This window comes from Aphelocoma coerulescens, chromosome 1A (assembly GCF_041296385.1).
Source record: "Aphelocoma coerulescens isolate FSJ_1873_10779 chromosome 1A, UR_Acoe_1.0, whole genome shotgun sequence".
NCBI lineage: Eukaryota > Metazoa > Chordata > Aves > Passeriformes > Corvidae > Aphelocoma > Aphelocoma coerulescens.
Window position 1 is genome coordinate 26,292,813 of NC_091014.1, and position 15,749 is coordinate 26,308,561.

Genomic DNA, 15,749 nt, shown 5'->3' on the forward strand with positions numbered 1-15,749 from the left:
GGTTATATGTTATGCATGTTAAATCCATCAGGTTATCTGGTCTATCCTGACAACAATACAGTTCCTTTCCTCAAAGCATTTTCTCTGGTATTCTGTCCACTCTAATTTTAAGTGTTACGTGTAACTAGGTCCCTGAATCTTTATACTGCTAAACCAGGCCCCATATGAAGTACCACTTCAGAGTTTAGAGTTGTGGTTAAAAAAAGTACTGGTGAGTACGGTCAAAATCAGCGAGGTTATTTCGGCTTTCAACCTAATGAATATTTGAAGTGCAGTCATGGCAACCCCGGATTTAGAAAATATGCTGTAGAAGCAATTGGAAAATAGAAACTGGGACCCATATCTTGCCGTCACTGTGGATCTGAAACCCACACAAACGGCACCTGTGGAAAAATGGCAGACAGTGACCCTTTGCTTTCAATTTTACTTAATACTGTGTAACAGTAAACTTTTCCTTTATATGTACATATACTCCTCCTAAAGAACACCAGACTCATATCCAAAGATGTTTGCTCCTTGCATGCATGTTGTTTGCTTTTTTAATCTTTTAAGTCTTTAACTTATTTTAATTTTTTTTCTTATTCTTCTTTCCTTACCTACCCCTCAAGCTATCTAGCAGCATTTTGGATATATATAACAGTGACCAGGGAATGGCACCAGCTAATATGGGTCTCACAAATGCTTCTTGCCCAGCTAATCTACCAGTAAAAAGGGAGCTAACAGGTAAAAGAACTCTGAGATTTTGGCATATAACTGCATATGTGATGGTGGGTCTCTTAAAAGTTGAATAAATCTTATCCATGAAAAGGATGTCCATAATTAAATTCCTGAGAATTTTCAGTTTGTAGTTTCATTTAAGGAAAAGAACAAAGATCAAGGGGAAATATTTTCATTCTGTACTTCTCTTTAGCAATTCAGAAACCATGTTTGCCCCCTGTTTTTATGAACATCATGTTTCTAAAAAACCTTATATTTTAGAAAACAGTATATTATTCTAAATGTTGGCTCCTGACCAACAGTATAAATAAATTATCATCCATTAAATTTGTTCCAGGGTAGAACAAATAGTTATTTTAAAACTTAACAATAAGCCTATTCAAGGTAAAGCTATATTAGTGGATTAAGAACTTTAAAAGTTACATTCAATTAATCCAAAGAATGCTAAAAATCATGTACAGTTTATTAGTGTTGCTCAGAGGAAACAGTGAGTTTATTCAATATCTTACAAATCTGATTAACTCTTGCATTATGGGATATAAAAAATCCATATTCACCTTAGTGTATTGTAAGTTTAATCCTGATGTAAAATACAGGAAATTGGAGAAAAATACCCTTCTACAGCATTTCTACATTCTTAAATTTAAAAAAAAGTACAATAAAAAAAATCTTAAGCAACCTGCCAGACTTGGTCAAAATTTAGTACGGGTAGAATATAGACTTGCATATGATCTGCTTTAATAATAAAAATAGTAATGTAGTAAAAGTGCTGGAAGTCTGGTCTTTGGGACACGAGGCCATTTTCAAAAGATGAAAGAAGTACGGGAATTGCATTTTAAGGACTATTTTAATAAATGTTACTTTCTGTCAGAAGCAGATACAAGAGCAATGGCAAAGGAGAGACAAAAAAAGGATAACCACAATCTCAGTAAGTATATGTTCATCTTCCATCTCATTAAATGAAATGTATGGAGAATGCAAAATCATTATATATTAGCTACCACGTCTCTGCTCTTCTAGATCAGCATGTTAGCAGGCTAATCAAATTGAACTCAGACTGCAAACACAGACAACCATAAAGCTTTCTTTCTTGAAATCAACTTCTGTTGCTGACTTTTATCTTTCAAAATACTTTGCATATTGCAATTAATTTATTTCCATATCATCTCCTGCTATTTTTTTTTACAGTAGCACACTTTACTTGATGTTTTCTCTAAGAATTACAGTGCAAAGCAGACAAGAAAGGAGGCAGATTATGAGGAAAAACAACAGTGAAAATCCAGTCTTCACACCGTATTTATTGAAGCACCCAAGCAAGAGGCTGTACTTCTTTATGGGTGATGGGGAAGGAAAAAAGAATGCATATGCTATCAGACAATTTCTAAGTGGTTGTTTAGCTCTTAAAGTTATGGAAATTGTATCTCACCAAAGGAGATCAGTGCAGGACTCTGCCACACAAACCCTGTAACCTCTGTCACCTGATATACAGTTCTGTTTCCATTATGGACAGCAGTGCAGCTATATGCAGATGACATGTTGGTTCTAGAGGAATAGTCTTGGAACATAAATAGTCTTGGAACATAGTGAAATTCATAGTTCAGTGTCTAAGTATTGGACTTATAAAAATAAAAAAAATTTTGGTTGGAAAAAAAATCTGTTTCATTACTGGAAGAAGATTGCCTATAAAATTACACAATTTTTCCCTCTAAAGCATAATTTGAAACAAAAAGCCTGAAGATCCTTTTTGGAAAGTGTTGAATACAGCAGGTACACTTCCAAGTTCTCCTTTCCAGTTCTTCCAACAGAAATAGTATGGGAGTTGGATTCAATGATTCTTATGAATCACAACTTGAATTTAAAACTAGATTGGTAATTCGTTAATAGCCACTATTTTGTATCTTTATTCTCTTATTTCTATCTTGCTTCTCTGGCTATTCCAGTATTCCATAGAGGGGTTTATGGCTTTCTTTGCATGAAATTACACACTCAAAAGTATACATCCACTGGCACAATGTGCTGGCAATCACTGTGAACAATCTTCTGCTACTCAGAATTTCCAGAAGTCATCCTTATGTTTTTCTGTGATTTTTTTGTGGATTACAGACAGACCATGAAGATTCTTAGCCATGTTGCTAGCATGTAATCTCTGAAATGCCAATGCAGCTGCTGTCTGTCTTGTTAGGGCAGAAATGGGGAGTTTTGCTGGATGGGAAAGGGGGTGGGTAGGAGTTATCTGGAGCTACAAGGGGAAAGAGAGGCTCATATGCGCATCAGGGATGCCAGGCCTTACTATTGCCTCCATTGTTTGCTTTGGCTTATCAGAGTCTTTCCTGATCACAGAAGAAATGTCTGAGAACTTTCCCTCACCACTGGCAACTAAACTGAAGACCATAAAGATCCCACTGCAGACAGGCAGCATCTGTTTTGGCTTGGCTCCAGGTGTATACTACAGAGCTCAAAGTCTCTCTGGAGATAGCTCTACTATCTAAAGGCTTGGTCATAATAATGCATTGCCTATAAAGGCTTTATCTGTGTGATTTACTATTTTATGAGCATCAGGTTTCTTAGTGATGGTCTGAAAAATCAGTTTTTGGAAGTTGATTGGAATCATACAAAAATTCAATTTGCAGGTCAAATTCAGGTCTAAATTTTACAGAAATGTTCTTGTACATTCTCATAACAAGAAGGAATGAAGGTACTGAAAAAAGTTCCTTTTGAAAGGTTGTATATTGAATGAAACCATGAAAAGGGATTTAGATTTAAGAAATGGAACCCCTTCATGTAGCAGAGTTTAAAACATTATTTAATTTTTTTTTACTTTGGGGTTTTTTCTTTATCCTGGGGTTATGTCATCATCCTGTCCATGCAGTTTGAAAAATCATTTTCTGATTTGTCTTATGTATAATTTGATGCTTGAAATATTACTGATAACTCAGGATATCTCTGGAAAAGTTACAGACATACATCAGGAAAATTCTGTTGAAACACTTTTCCAAGCTTAAAAATATCCCCCCTAACTCATTAACACAACCAATGGAAGTTTTTTTTCAGGAAAAAAATTAAAAATACAAAGAAAAAAGAATTCTGTAAGTGTCGACATAATTTTTTCTTTGCCTTGTTTTATAGCTAATGCTTAGTTGACTGCTTTTTGATGAATGTCTTACAGAGTTTTCCACAGTATAGATATTAATTGAACAACAGCTATTATGCTGTAGGACAGTACAGTTAAAGCACATTATTCAATTTTGTTTGCCATGCCATAATTTTGCCAACACAACTGAAATGTATCTTTTAAATTTTTCAGTTGCTATGTGTTTTTGTACACTGTGCTCTCCTACAAGATCCTGCACATTCATTCCAATGGGATGTGGGGCCTCACTAAGCAGTACACTTAGGAGGATTATAACCCCGTCTTCTGAATACATGAATCATGATGAAAAAAATATGAGATGTTTTAATTTGTTGAGTGAAATTCCTGTTTCTATAGAAAGCAAGACAAGATAATAATCCCACCAAGGTAGAGTACTTAATCAGAGTAAATAAAAACACTCAGGTTGTTCCCAGAGCTTGAATCTGCTAGGGAAGAAGTAACTGACTGCTGCATAAACCTAGAAGCCTCACACAGCCTGGGAGAAAACACTTTTATACACAGGAAGAAGAGGACTAAAAGTGATCCAGGTGGTGGGGCTGAGACTGAAAGCAACATGCTCATATGACTGAGAATATTGAAGTCAGCCTTGGAAGACCCACTAGGATGCCCTTGGCTGAACACTTATAACTTAGCTCTACCGACCTTTTTGTATTAACATTCAAAATTAGGACATTAGACTTAAAGTGAACATCTCCAAACATGGAACATGTATCCATTCTGCCCATGTTCTAGGCTGGCCAGGGCTGGTCTGACAGAGAACAGTGGCCTTAGCATATTGAGCCCAAGGGAAGGTCTTCCAAGATGCAAAGGACAAGAGAAAGAGCTCAGTGTGATGTTAGTGATGGACCAAAGCTGACTCCTGCTTATTCAGCAAGATTTGGATTGAGTTAAAGTGGAGGGAGTGGACAAAAGCATGAGTTCACACCAGTAGAACACCAGTAGGGACTGCTGATCTCTCATAGCCAGCAGTACCCCAGTGGGACTACATTCTCACTAAAAACGCTTTCTGTGTCAAAATTATATACCATTAATTCCCCAAACCAATGAGATGTCCTCTGCACCTATCCACTAAGAAAATGTAAAGTTTCTGAAGGATCACATACACCAGACTGGATACCAGTACAATGCTGGTAAAGTGAACTGAGAGCACAGAGAGGGGGTACTAATTTGAAGAGATTTATTTTCTCTTTTTTCCTTCTAACTAAACTACAAAGTAAACAAAGGTAACCTACATAGCTTGTCTTAGGAGAAGCATAAATTTAAATCCAGAAAATATATTTAATTGTTTAAACCACGGGTTTTTTTTTCATTTTCTCTCTGCTTTAAAAATTATCATAAATATGTCTGCGCTGTCTGTCACCAAAGGAAACAGACGTACTGGGGACAAAGTGTTACTGGGACAAAATCTTGCTCTGTTTCCATGAGGGGATATGGTTGTAATCATGTGCTCTCTGTGGTTTTAAATGCTAGTAATTATAAATAAGGGATAATAAAGCTGTTACCTGTGTTCTGTAACAGCAGTTCTGCCAAAATATCAACTGCTGAATGAATTGTCTTGTATCCCTGTTGAAGTCACCAGCAAAACTCCACTAAGCTGAAATCTCTGTTCTGTGGGAGCATGGTAGAGAAAGAATATATTAACATCAGTAAAAAAAGAAGTGTTAACTCACATTTAGACAATATATGACTATTTATTCTCTGGAAATCTAATTTTAAATTGGGGAAAAGCCTATAGTTAAGGTAAGATACAGAGGGTACTAATCATGGAGTTTGTCCAGAGAATAAGTCAGAGACAGAGTAGGAGCTCATGTTGGGACTGCTATTTGAGGAAGACATTTTCTGTATATTGACTAACTTGTTTTTAACTAATTAAAACGTTTTATGTTGAATTTCTCCAAAAATATTTCACCATAAAAATAGTAACTGTTTCTTTTTAACAGTTGAGAGAAGAAGAAGGTATAATATTAATTACCGAATCAAGGAGCTTGGCACACTCATCCCCAAGTCAAATGACCCGTGAGTTCAACTGTCTTTCCTATAATAATATTTGCAGTATAAATACAGGAGATAAGAGACAGTTGCATATACTGGCTATAGGATTAAGTAAGGGGATACAAAATTCTTCTATGACAGGTCACTGGCTCAGATCAGGCTGTTGAAGTAGCAAACCTTTGACAGACTTTTAGTGCCTTGGAAAAACTTATGTGAAAACATAATAATATGAAAGCAATTTCGGGGTGTTTAAGAGAGACTAACACTTCAAGGGAAAACAAACAAACAAAGTAAACCCAAACAAAAGGAAAAAGAAGAAAAAAGGAAAAGATAAGCCAAACAACAGAAAGGCCATCTCTCTGTCCCTGAGCACAATTGTGTGGTGTTTCTGGAGAAGGAAGTAGTGATGCTTTCAGCTCTTGCCATGGCCCTCTAGTGGGATAACACAAAATTTACATTGTCACTGTCTGCCCTTTGACTAAAGGAAAAAAAAAACAATTTAAGAGTCTGTAGACTGAGCATTTTTCAGAAGTCCTCAACTCAGTGCAGGGAAAGCACAAGTCCTAAAATGCAAGGATAAAAGTAATAATTGCTATAATTGCTATAATAATATCATTTTATACTAATGCATATACTTAAAGAAACACAAAATGCATATTGCTTGAACTATGTGCACATTCCCTTAAAGCTTATATTTGTCATCAACAGGAAGAAAGCTGCCTTGTAGAAAAGCCCATTGCAGGATTAGCAATAACAATTCAGAGTGATTTTTAATGCTGAACTTCAGCCTTAGATTTCTCTTGTCACTCAGGGAAGACTTAAGACAATATACCAGTATGATTGTCACTTGCATAAAGTTGATTATACAGATTTTGTCTTTACCATTTGCATGTCAATACAAACTTGCATGATACTTCAAATGAAAACACCTATTGATATTTCAGCTTTTTTTACCTTAGGATTAAGAAAATTTGGTTACATTAAGGATTTCTGCAACAATACAAAACTGTGTGAGACTTACATAAGTACAAGGTTGGCTTTACTTGGAGTGAAGTCACCAGAGAGAAAGTTAACATACTGCATCCATTTAGAGAATTCACAAACTCAGCTCCTTCTATAGCATTCACAAAATATTAGATAAATGGGCATGTTTTTATTATTAATATGGAATTAGGTGTTACAGCTGAGTTAAAATAAAAAGCACTTTAAATACCTAAATAAAATTTTGGCCATGTGATTTGTTGCAAGCAGAAAGTAATACAAGTGTTTTAATTTTGCTGGTGCATGTTTCAGTATCCAATACTATTTGGGCAAGTAATTGAAAGATTTCTCAGAAAAACAGTGGATGGCACTGTTGGTTTGCAGCTATAAAGCAAAAATAGAAATAGGTTATGCTGCAATTAGAGATGGGCATGGGGTACAAATTCCAGTTGCACTTTTTGATTGCCTTTAGAGGTGTTTCACTTGTATGTTTTGGTCTGGATTTGGTCTGGATTACATTGCGAACTTAATCAAAACTGTAATATCTAGAGCAATCATTTAAGCTATTCTTTAAATTATTTACCTGGACCTGTAGTTTTGCTCCAGTAAGCGGATGGTGGACTTTATCCTCAGATCTTGGTGTTGCTGCCTGATGAAAAAGTTTCAGGTATAAATTTTGAAGTCATTGCCTTATCTTGTTTTAGTTTGCAAACCCATGACTGAGTTGAGCAGTGTGACCAGACCCAGAGTGGTTTATGTTTACAAAAGCACAAGGTGAACTTAAATATCTCACATTCTGAAGACTGCTGTCTTCAAAAGGCTGATAATCAGTACTCCTTTGGAAAGCAGGCCTACTGAAAAGCTTTTAAGTTGGTGCTAAGAAAAAAAGGCATCAGAATATGCAGGGCTTTTGAAAAAACAGATTGCAAGATGATTTTGCTATAGCTTAGTGCAAGGATAAATTTATTCAAAGAAGTGCAAGCACCTTTTTTTTTTGTATTTGTATTTTTAGGTGGAAATAGACTAATTTGAACATGTTTTGTTGGCTGAGCAGATCAAAATTATTATTACCTTTTGGTATGGTCTTGTTTTGCCAAATCATAACTCAGTATCTTTATTCTATCTTGCAGTTCTTGCTTTTTACTTCATAACACCTTACTGTGCCCCCAATCTGCCCCCTCTCCTTTGAAAGAAAGAGATTTATCATAGCTTACAATACTTCATCTGTAACATTTTATCACACATAGCATTTTTACCTCATATTGATTTTAGAAGATTCTTCTTATAGTGGAAACTTAGCTGTAAAAGGAGAAAGCTTACTGATGCTTAGACTAAGGATGGTGAAGAAAATCAGCCTCTGCATTGAAGAGCAAATACTACTATAACTAAGCCATTGTGGTTAGCATGCCTGTCCCAGATGGCTTGCTTCAAGAAGATTACATTCAGAATCAGAAATAGAAGAGGACATTTTTTGTGCCACTTGGAAACCTTTTGTGATTTATATTTCTTAGAAGTGCTGTGTGGGGTTTTTATTTCACTTTTGTTTTGTTAGTTATGTAGTGAACTTGTTTGGCTCCTGCAGAGCTTCCGCAGGGACTTTCTTTGACTGGATTAAACCCCTATTCTTTCCATGTATTTTTTTTTTTTCTAATTTAATGATGAAAAGTGTGGATTACATTACATAAATGAATGGGTGTTCTAAGTTCACTTCATCAGCATTAGAAAATGAAGATAAGTATAAGTTACAAAGAACTATGACTCTTTTGTTTAATCTTCAATGCTTAGATATCCAAGTGCTAGATGATTCAGAAATGCAAATCAGTTTCACAGAATAATTAAAAAATAGAATTTTAAAAATGCCAGAAATACTCAGTCATATTTTGCTGAAAATCTCATAACCTGCTCCTTTAATTATACCCACCTTTCCACTTGTGTTCAACCTTTCCTAATCCACCTTTTACATGGTTAACAGGATTTCTTATTGTGATGGAGCCTGGGAATGCCTACACAAGAACAGTTTAATTGTAGTTGGAATTGAATTGCCAGGAAGCTAAACAAGAAAAAGCCCCTTCCTTCAGGAATTCTAGTCATATTACAGAAATGGGATGCTGAGAGAACTGCTGAGAATTTGGGCAGAAGCAGTGGCTTGTTCTCACTCCTTTCTGCTCTCTGCATCTACCTGTGCCTGACCTCTCTAGTGTCTGTGGTCAGACCCTCTAGCAGCCAGCACAGACACATTTCTTGCAAGGGAAAACCTTGTGTACACTCATGCTATTATAAAGTGGAAACTTGCTGCCTCTTTCAGAATAATACAATTCAAAATTGTGCAAGTCCTCAAAACAAGTACAAAGTCCTTCTAACTATGTCTTTGAGCAAATTTCTTTAATTTACAGCTAATTTCTAAGAAACAGGGAAAGAGGTAGTCTGCAAAGATAGTTCCAGCTTTGCAAATGCATTTGTTATTAGTAACTGACTTGTCTCTGGCAAACTCTGTAACTATCACACTCTCTCAAACACTGCTTTTGTTAATTAGATCTAATCTTAGATGACCAGATGCTCTTATCCTTCCTACAGGAGTTCAACTTCTGTAAACTAGTAAAGCTCCTTTGACTTCAATAAAGTTAAATTAATGGAAATGAGATGAAGATCAGTCTCTTTTCTATGTTTCATTTCTCCAAAATGGGAAACTTAACTTGATGAGAGTTATATGTTTTGTTCTGGCCATTTGAGCTTTGTAGAGAAATTCAGGTGTTAAAGTTAGGAGGAGACAGGATGCAGAGACTAATAAAACATAACGTTTGTCACTTATTTTTTTAAATTTGTATGTGAATCTTGTTATTTTTGGTAGACCTCTGTTAATTAAACTCACTAACACATCTGTAGTTGCTAAAAAGTTCAAATTACTTTACCATATGGACACACAGGAACAAAGAAGTAATTCTTTGCAGAAGCCATTTCTGATGAACAGACCTGCAAAACGTCTCACTGCTCTCAAATGACTTGGTTTGGATGTAGAATTTCCCATGTATTTCAGTATTTACAGGATAGTGCCATACATGCATTTAATAAAAATCAAGACTAAGGAAAACAAAAGCCAAACCAAAAAAAAAAAAAAAAAAAAAAAAAAAAAAAAAAAGCCAAACAAGAAGCAAATTAATAGAATTGAAAAATCAAAGTGAAGAAAAGAATTCCTGCCATATCTGAAGATCACTAGATCTATATCTAAGTTTGTAGGATCAAAACAGTTAAGAATGCAAGTATTTTGTCTGTTTTTATAAAGTTTCCAATTATATGAGTATCGACTGCCAGTGATTCCTGAATTGTTAAGGTTTCTCAAATGGATTTGTAGGTCTTTTCATTGCAATTTTTATCTCTTATATATAAGCACAATCTATATATCTCTAAAAAGCAAAAACTACAAGTTCCTAGTGACATTTTATAACTTCTCAGATAGTTTTATTTACAACCAATTTAGAATTCATTGTTTTCAGAGAAACAACAGAAATCCACTAACTTATTGGAGGATTTCTGAGTTCTTCTTATGCACTTGTCGTGCTTTGAGTTAATCCATTTTCAAATGCTGAGGTTTTTTCTTCCCATCATAGATGAATCTTCTTGCCTGCCTGATATGCAGGCTAGATGCACTTCATACTATTGGTATGCAGGAATCTCACCTTTACCAGCCCAAATTTTCCTGCATCCTCACCAGTTGCATTGTTGCTCTGCACATCTGCATAGAGCCTCTGCTGCTCCACAGCACTGTCCTGTGACTGCTGTGTGGTGCTCTGGGCTAGAATGAATGAAGAACTCCTGTGATGCATAATCAGCACAGACACCTTCAGTATTTTCTTTACATCCTGGTAAAGAGGCACACAAAGTGAAATACACATTGACTTCTAAGGTCACCAGCTGTTCCTTTGCTGTGTTGCCTTCAGACACTGGAAGGTTTAACTTCGATATTCCTCATTTAATAAGACACTAACCAGTATATGTACATATGAGAAGAGATGTAGAAGCAACATGGGGGACACACACATAAGCACAGACACACACACACACACGTGTACACTGCTTGAAGAACAATCTCTTGAATAATAATAGTAACCACTGCATTTTTATCCTAGTTCTTCATTACAGTTTTGCCTCTCAGATCTGTAAATATTACCATGAGAGATATCTATCCTTATGTATCTCATGCAGAAACTGACCAGGTCCATCTCTCTTGCAGTTTGAATCCAGCAATTAATCTTCCAGTGAAGATTTATTTAAAACAATGAAAAAAAAATCATTACCATAAAAATAAAAACTAAAACTGTCAAGGAAACAGGAACTAAAAGTAAGCCATATCACAAGGTGATATAAAGTGTAACAATTAAGTGCAACATGAATTAATTTCATCAAAAAAAATTCCAAATACAGTCATGAATGTATGACTTATTCATATGTCAGTCAGAAAAATCAACCAAAAATATTTTTTTCTGATTTTGAATTAATAAAATTTTATAACTGACATGAAATTTTTTTGTGAAAACACTATGAAATGTTTTCTAAATATGTGATATATTCAAATTTTCCTGCTGCTGTTACATTTCTTCAATTATTTCAATTTTTCCAGATATGGATTTGTTTCTAATTTCATAGTGCTATATCTTTAGGTTCTGACCATCAGCTCAAACCTGTCTTAGTTTTGCTTTTAGTACTTATTAGAGACTAACCTCCTTGTTGAGCAGGATTGTGTTTCTCCATACAGCATATATAGCTCAGATCCAAGATGGGAGTGGAGAATCCCAGTTTGAAAAGTTTCTGTCCTTCTAACTTTATTTGTTTTATTTAGCTTCTTAATTCATGAGTGCTGTAGCATAGACAGACAGACACTTTACAGCCTTTCAAACTCCACTGCAATTTAGTCATAAACAGGGACCTCTCAGTATTTTACCTAACTTTCCAAAGAGGTCTGAAGAAAATGAAACTGCTACATGGCACTGGCAGTCAAAGATTTGCCCAGAAACAGTGTTATGCATACAGAACTCTTCCTTAACCTTTACAGTTTGAACATAGGTAAAGCACTTGAGAGGAGAAAGTCCTCTCCTAGGAGGGAGCCCATGGGATGCTGGCAGGAAACTGTTCTGTCCTCCCACCTGGTCAAGAAGTCCAGGGACGGGAAGGAGAAGGCAGAGGAGCTTCCAAGAGATGATTCAGCCATGATGAGGGAGATGTCTCCCAGTCCCACCTCTGCTCTGGCTTTTTTGGCCAGCCAATGTCTAAATCAGAATACATACCCTATTATGTTTTGTCTTTGTAGACAGTAGGTTTTTAGACAACAATTATTTTCTCTCTGACCTCCTCACCTTCTAATCCCAAAAACTGTGCATTCCTGGCCCACAGCATAGAGAGGAGGGAAGCTCCACAGTTTGTGTGCTGCCCAGAGAGAACAGACATTTGCATTTGAGCGCTCTTGGATCAAAAAAATGTTACCCTCAAATCTCTAGCAAATTTTCTGAATTCTATGGTATGGTTAAATGCTGTGATGCTTTATCACAAATAATTTTGTGTATTCTTCTTAGTGTCTTAAAGTTATCAGCTCCATAAGGTTTTATCCCTAGTAAAGCATCAGGATAAGCTGGGTGGTCTGGGTCCCTAAATCCTGCACCTGCCCGGCTTGTTCACTATACATTCAGAAGAAAAATAACTGCAGAAATATCTGATGGTGCTTAGCCTCATGAGGGGAACTGGAGGGGCAGGGACCAATCTCTTCACCCGTGTGACCAGTGACAGGACTCAAGGAAATGACATCAGACTGAGTTGGGGGAGGTTCAGGTTGGATATCAGGAAAAGGTTTTCACCCAGTGGGTAGTTGAGCACTGGAAACAGGCTCTCTGGGGAAGTGGTCGCAGCACCAAAGCTGACAGAGTTCAAGAAGTGTTTGGACAATACTCTCAGGCACATGGTGTGATTCTTGAGGCGTCCTGTGCAGAGCCAGGAGTTGGACTCACTAATCCTGATGGGTGCTTTCCAACTCAGCATATTCTATGATTCTTGAATCTTAGTGATGGATTTTATGGAGATATGGACAAAATGATAATAGCCTGGAGTATAATTTATATTTCTTTTGGCTCCAAAAATGGCAGTGTTAAATATATGTTTTTGGAATAGGTATTGAAAAAAATGCTTGTCCCTCCCAACATCAGATTCTTACTTGTTTAAATAGCTTTTCTTTCTCAGGGTTGTGTTATGGGATGAGAAGCTCTGCCAACCTTCTGCTCAGCTTAAGCAATCTTGCAGTGAAGTGAATAGTTTGGATAAAGCCAAATATTGGTATATTTAATGCAGTGAACCCATCCTGTATCATGAAATACTGAAATTTATTAGAAATTAAACATTTGAAACAAAATTCGTTCTTGTTCCAAGCCCTTACTTAAAGGAATACATGAAAAGTTGATAAATGGGTACATGAAAGTCTTTGGACAGATTCATTTGAACAAGTGTTTTGTTGCTAGTAAGGCCGCTTATAAGCTGGAAGTCAAACCATGATTTCCTGAATGATGGGCATATGTAATCCGATTTTTTTTGCAAAGCTTTTATTTTGACTTGGGGTCTGCATGTAGCTGTAAATTTTAACTTGGTTTTTATATTGTTTCAAGATTTTTGAACATGATTTTTGCCATTCCCTAGTCATGATGGTTATGGAAGTGTGATTTTTCTGATCTGTCATCACTGAGGAGTGGCATTCAGCACAGATCATTTTTTTCTCTACAAGCATAAAAGCAACCTCATTAGTAAGTCAGGTAAAAGGAGTAGTATATTCAAAATGATCTTTAAAAATTTAGGCTTAAGTCCTCAGTAATGTATGTTTCCTAGTTTATTAATGCAGAAATACTGCACATAGATTTTAATCTTAGAGTTAATAATAAAAGCAATTTTCACTAAAAATATAAAAACTGTAATGGTAGAATCATGATATTGCATTTAGCTCTCCCACAAAAAGTCACTTTATTACTTTCTTTTGACACTTATTTTCATTCTGGGATTAATTTTACTATATAAGGGCTTCTTAACTATTCTATTAAAATTTCCATTCAGAAGCAATAATATCTAAGAGTGAATAATAGTCATGTAAATCATTATTTCATATTAATGTAAAGGATTTTGTAAGTTCTTATGAATTCTGCTGACATGCACAATTGTGAAAAGGTTATCTCTACATTCTGCAGTGATATGCGCTGGAACAAAGGAACTATTTTAAAAGCATCGGTGGAGTACATCAAGTGGCTACAAAAAGAACAACAGAGAGCCAGAGAATTAGAACACAGGCAGAAGAAATTAGAGCATGCTAACAGAAGACTTCTACTCCGAATTCAGGTTTGTATAAATGTTGCCACGAACTACAAAGCTTTCTCAGAACTTATCCCTCATCAAATTTTGTTAATCTATATAATTTTTTCTCAAATGACATTTATTAAAAATAAATTTACTTTGCCTATTTATTTCTGTGTATATTGGGGAGGGGGTATTATTTAGATTTCTAGGAAATTTCTTTGATAATTATACCTTACATAAAGTAATTTGCAGAAAAGTAATAAGTATTTGTACAAACAGTTTCATTATGCATGTGTTAGAAACAAAGAAAGACAAAACAAAAGGAAATAAGTATATTCCTGCAGCCAAAAATCAATACTGGCCACAAAGTTCCCTTAGTATTTTAATTTTCCCTTTCAAGCTGTTTAATGCATTACACTCCCTGGTATTATGTTATATCTATTTTTGACATGAAGAGGCAGAATATAGCCCTTCATGGCTTGATAAGCAATATTCTAATATAGGCACATACCTATGGAAATGGGATGGATAAATAGCTGGATAGACATAAAATCGATCATCTTATGTATGTTGATTTACTCATATATCTGTATAACATAAGCATTATCAAGTAAAGAATCTTCTGTTTCTCTGGATAATGTTTTATAATGAATTATCAAGCTGCAACATTTTTCTGCTACCTTCATTGGATTCAGTATGCAGTCGTTTTAGAGAGGCTGTCCTACCTCTTCTGTTCCTGTAGAATAGTTGCTTAATGACAGAAGGGGATATAAAAACACTTGAATGGCAAATTTTCTTAGATTAAAAATTTAATATTTTAAAATTTAATCTCACAACGGGGCAACAGGTATAATAAATTTTCATGCATGATTTGTATATTTTCTGCAATTGTTCTGAAGAGACTGTTTACTCTTTTAAAATTGTTTAATTAATTTTGTTTGAAATGCTAGGAACTGGAGATCCAGGCACGTGCACATGGTCTTCCAATCATGTCTTCACTCACTGCTGTCGATTCAGCTGCACAGGTCATCAAGCAACAATCTTATCCAGAGGAGAACTCTGTAGACTACTCTCAACAAATGCCTCTGGTACATGGACAAAATTCTGATGTCTGCAATGGATCTACAGGCTTTTCTGATCCACTTTCACACTTCACGGATTTGTCCTTTAGCGCAGCTCTAAAAGAAGAACAATGTCTAGAGGAAATTTTATTGGATGACACAGTGTCACCATTTGGAACAGACCCACTCTTGTCCTCCACATCCCCAGCTGCCTCAAAAGAGAGCAGCAGGAGAAGCAGCTTTAGCACAGATGATGGAGATGATTTATAAAAGCAGAAAGGGTCTCATACTTCTGTAAACCACTTGTTAAAAGACTGAGTTGAACGTAAGCGTGGTGTTTATTCTTATTTTAGATACTTATAAGGAGAGACACTGTAAAAATCAATTACTACATGACAAGGGTTTCAATGAGCCCTTACTTCACAGGACAATAAATGGACATGAACTCATACCACTCTGCCCCATATTCACCGTCTGTTCACAGCTGGCATTTGCACAAATCTCTCTTCACTGGGAATATTTTTACTATC

General features: G+C 35.7%; 1 protein-coding gene across 2 annotated transcripts in view; it reads left to right on the forward strand.

Moving 5' to 3' along the window:
• Window positions 1-15,548, forward strand: part of TFEC (transcription factor EC) — a 35,828-nt gene extending 20,280 nt beyond the window's left edge. For both annotated transcript variants that reach the window (XM_068997147.1, XM_068997137.1), the window contains 5 exons: window positions 609-723; window positions 1,589-1,645; window positions 5,809-5,884; window positions 14,053-14,200; window positions 15,109-15,548. In XM_068997147.1, coding sequence (XP_068853248.1) covers window positions 609-723; window positions 1,589-1,645; window positions 5,809-5,884; window positions 14,053-14,200; window positions 15,109-15,489 — 777 coding nt within the window. In that variant the 3' untranslated portion in view covers window positions 15,490-15,548. The remainder of the gene's footprint in view (window positions 1-608; window positions 724-1,588; window positions 1,646-5,808; window positions 5,885-14,052; window positions 14,201-15,108) is intronic.
• The last annotated feature ends 201 nt before the right edge of the window (window positions 15,549-15,749 follow it).